The sequence below is a fragment of the Orycteropus afer genome, unplaced genomic scaffold (genome assembly GCF_000298275.1).
Source record: "Orycteropus afer afer isolate SDZICR_OR568_19922 unplaced genomic scaffold, OryAfe1.0 scaffold00394, whole genome shotgun sequence".
In the NCBI taxonomy this organism is placed as follows: domain Eukaryota; kingdom Metazoa; phylum Chordata; class Mammalia; order Tubulidentata; family Orycteropodidae; genus Orycteropus; species Orycteropus afer.
In genome coordinates, this window is record NW_006921981.1 from 826702 (window position 1) to 831167 (window position 4466).

General features: G+C 36.6%; 1 protein-coding gene across 1 annotated transcript; it reads right to left on the reverse strand.

Annotated features, from left to right (window-relative positions):
• Positions 1-2553: 2553 nt before the first annotated feature.
• Positions 2554-3604, reverse strand: LOC103207775 (GPALPP motifs-containing protein 1-like). Its single transcript, XM_042782628.1, is given in 2 exon segments — positions 2554-3333; positions 3335-3604. Coding segments are annotated over 2 exon segments (1050 nt in total).
• Between the last annotated feature and the right edge of the window lie 862 nt (positions 3605-4466).

The window sequence follows — 4466 nt, forward strand, 5'->3', positions numbered from 1 at the left end:
TTTTTTAACAAAAATATAAACATTATGCACCCCTAGATAAGCAACTTTAAAAAGTACCATAACATTTTGGGATGAAGTAATTTATATAAGATCTGTTAATCTATTCTGGGGCATGTAAGCCTCAGTATCATGAGTATCAAGCTCATTCTAAAAAGATCATTAAGTCAAAGAACCACAAAATACTATTTTATGGTCAAGTGATTCCTACATCCCCCAAAATTAAAAACTCATAATATGACCATGGCCTTAATTTAGTATATTTTTCCAAATACAAAAAACCCTTATCTAGTAAGAGCCTTATTATGAGTATAGCCACCATCCTTCACCTTTTGTCTAAAACCAAATGAACAAAATTAAACAAATTTAAACAAAATTAAAAAATAAACAATGTTCCTCCCCACTACCCCTCCCCCCCAAAAAAAATCCACCTGCCAAAGCCACTATTTACTCATCTATATAACTTGAAGCATCTCAATCTATCTGAAACGACAATTTAGACAACTGGAATGAGTCATGTATTCTCAGGTACAATGAACTTAAATGTACTGCCAACAGTGAAAGAACATTAAAAGTTTCTATTTGCTCCACTGTGTCAATTTAGTGTTGCCTTCTCTTCTTTCTTCATTTTTAAATTTTAGCAGACGTCTATAAAACTTGCCCATGAAATCAGAAGCTCTTACTAGGAAATGCCAATAACCCGTTTTTTGCTAGATGGAGCAAAAACTTGGTTTAATTAGCCTTTTGTGGCTTTGGAAGAGGAGGGGAGATGAAGTGAAGGATACCTTTCCATTCTTCTAATTTCTAAACACACTTTGTTCCTTTATTTGTCAATGTTGTTTGTTGGAATTAATCTTTTCATAACAGCAATAAGCCTCTGAGATCCGTCTTACATTTTGTTAAAACTTCTTTAGGTGGCACAAAAGAGTATTGGATCCAAGGGGACAGTAAGGCAGTGATTCCCGGAATGTACTAGTTAGAAAGAAGAGGCCTCCCTCCCCTTTGTTAAGGTCACAGACACTCCAGGGGCGGGGGGAGGGGGGGAGAAGTAGCACATACATCATATGGAGCATCATCTCTCCCCCTTATGAAAAGGACAGCAAAGCAAAAATGAGTATCCAAAGCTGACATTTCTACTTTAAATAATTACCAAATTTCACAAAAATACATGTTAGGAATTTATTTTAGGATGAAGAGCTAGAAAACATACCTTCAGTTCATTGGCAAAAAATATGTAACAGAATTAAATGAAACCAAAGGTTGTTCCTGTACAAAACTTTTATGTTCAAAAAATATTAGCAACTAAATAACACATTTGTAGTCAAAAGTGAGCTCTGTTCAATTCTTAGACAAGAATAGTTTTCAACGTGTTTATAAGAATATCTCATCTTTTTAATAGCAATACTCCTTTAATGGGCTGTTTACAGTGATGTTATGGAAAACACCATCATTTTGTGATTTTTAGAAAAATAATTTGTAGCATAATTTCACCTGTACTCAATTTTCATAAAGCTTAAATGAAGTAGGAATCAGAATCTTTTTCCACGGAGACCTTTTGTTTCATTAAGACTAAAACAGAGAGCTAGCAGAACAACTGGCATTGATCTGCAAGAATGTACAGCTCACTGGTAATAAGGTGGTTACAATTACAGATTTCCCATTTACATTTTTGTATTCAGGGATTTTTAGTTTGATTTTTAAAAAAGACTATTCATGATTGATATAAAATATCTGTCCCCAAGAAATTAGCTCAAAATTGTTTAATATAAATGGGTAAAGTAAGACCATCCTGAAGCAAAGTTCAAAGACTCAGAAAGCTTTGGTTGGGATCACAGAGACCAAATCTTGTAGACTTCAACATTGCTAACGTTAATGGCATACAGGTTGTTCCTTGGACTACTTCCCCTAGAAATATCTACTAAAGTTGGAAAAATTCAAATACTTTTTTCCTTAGCACATAAGTTAACACAGAGCTCTCTCATTCTGTCTCATATATCAACAAATCAAACAACAATAAATAAAAAGCCTTCAGTGTCAAAACAAACTAATAACAAAACAGACAAAATCCCCAGACCCTCTATTTTCAAGTAAATGTGTATTTATCAGATGCAACTTAGAAGGAAAAACTGACCAATTGAGACTCCATGGATTTACTGTAAGCATCTGACCTACTTATTGCAGGGCAGGTTAGCTGTATTGGACAAGGAGATCCAAGCTGTGGGGAAGACTGAATGGACAGTTGTGACCAGACCTTAGAGGGCACTTGTGCGACACCATAAAGGTGAGAAAACAAACAAACCAAACATAAAGCCCAAATAATTATTTGAAGAAAAAGTCAGGCTTCCTCAGAAGCCAAAGACATATGTTCCATTCTATATAAACATTCATTTTATGTTGCCACATGACTTTAAAGGACACACTGAACAAGGTAAGTTTGTACACTTTATAAAGACCAATCTCTAATCATAAGAAGCCCAAAACAAAGGAATAGAGATGGAGGGACAGATAGATAAAGGAATACTCGTCAACTTTTCTTCATTGTACAGAGAAATCCCCTTATAAAAACATATTGCCTTTGCCATGTGAAAATCTGGTGTTCAGTTCTCTAGATTTCTTTATCAGAGCTTTTTTCTGAGCTTCATCAAACTGATTAACCTTGAGATCTTTATCCCGGTCAAATGGTATTCTTTCTTGAGGCTTATTTTTATCTTCAGCAGCCTTATTCTTTAGTTTTTTATGATGTATGTCCATAAGAGATTCTGATCTTTTTGAGTCATTGTATGAGGATACCTGTTCAGCCAATCTCTTATCTCTTCCTGACAATACTTGTTCTTCATCCTTCTTAATGAATGACTTCCTTGCTTCTTGTGTTTCTTTAGCTTTCCTTTCTCTGTCAGCTGGAGTATCTGTCCAAATTGATCGATCTCCAGATTTATCATATGCTCTTCTCTTAAAAGTTCTTGGCCCAAAACCAAAGTCTTTCAGTTCTGGAGGAAGTTCAGTCAGCCATGACTCCCTTGTAATTGGTTTAGGTGAATCATCACCTCCTCTAGTCAGTTTCTCTTTCATTCTCTGGGCCCTTTTTTCAAACTCTGTCGTTACACTATAGTTAACTGGTCCTTTTGCAGGCATTGGCCCAACAATGTCCTCACCATCTCCACTGCTATCTGTTTCCTCAGAGTTGAAATATGATGATACTTGTCCTGAATCATCTCTGCCTTTGTCACTTTTCTGGGTAGATTTAATGAAACCAGGTGGTAATGTAGGACCTATTATTGGTCTTGGAGGAGAATCATCCTGCTTTTTAAAGCCAGGAGGAAGAGCTGGTCCAAAAAAAACCATCATCATCATCTTCATTGTTTTCATCCGGATTTTTCTTCTGTTTTCTTGCAGTTGGACCAGTGTCATCTTCTTCAGACTCTTGATTTCCTTCTTCATACAAAGAACTGCTATCCTCATCGCTGTCTGATGAATCTGAACTACTGCTTTTATAATTAGGTGGCAAAGCCGGTCCTGCAACCGGACTCGGGTCCCTCTCCTTGTCTTCCGCTGTCCCGCGAGCGTTAAAGCCGGGCGGAAGCGCCGGACCGATCAAGTCTCTCGCCATATGCGGCGGCGGAACCTAATTACGGACACAAATTTTTCAGTGCAGAATCAAACCTAACCAAGAGGCAGGCTGCAAATCCGCTGCCAAAGCTAGAAGCTTTTCCTTCCTTGTTTATTGTCCAGCTTTCACATGCATATGTGGTGATTAAAAATGTCAATGGCATGGGTCAAGCATATCTTAGTCCTCAAAGTGAAATCTTTACTTTTTAACACTAAAGACGTCTTCTGCAGCAGATTTGCCCAATGCAATATGTCATTTTATTTCTTCATTTATGTTTCAATGGGCATTGATTGTGGACTCAAGTAAAATAAAATCCTTAATAACTTCAATATTTTCTCATTTATCATGATGCTCTTCATTAGTCCAGTTGTGAGGATTTGACTTTTCTGTATGTTGAAGCGTAATACATACTGAAGGCTGTAGTTGTTGATCTTCATCAGTAAGTGCTTCAAGTCCTCTTCACTTTCATCAAGCAAGGCTGTGTAATTTCTGTGTATCACAGATTGTTAATAAGTCTTCTCCAAAATTGATGCTTCATTCTTCTCCACATGGTCCAGTGTCTCTGAGAATTTCTTTAGCATACACATTGAATAAGTACAGTGAAAGAATACTGTCCTGATGGACACCTTTCCTGATTTGAAACCATGCACTATTGCCTTGTTCTGTTAAAATGACTCTTTCTTGGTCTATGTACAGGTTCCTCTTTAGCACAACTAAGTGTTTTGGAATTCCCATTCTTCACCATGTTGTCCATAATTTGTTATGATCCACATAGTTGAATGCTTATACATACTCAATGCAACATAGATAAACATCTTTCTGATGTTCTCTCCTTTCACCCAAGATCTATCTGATACCAGCA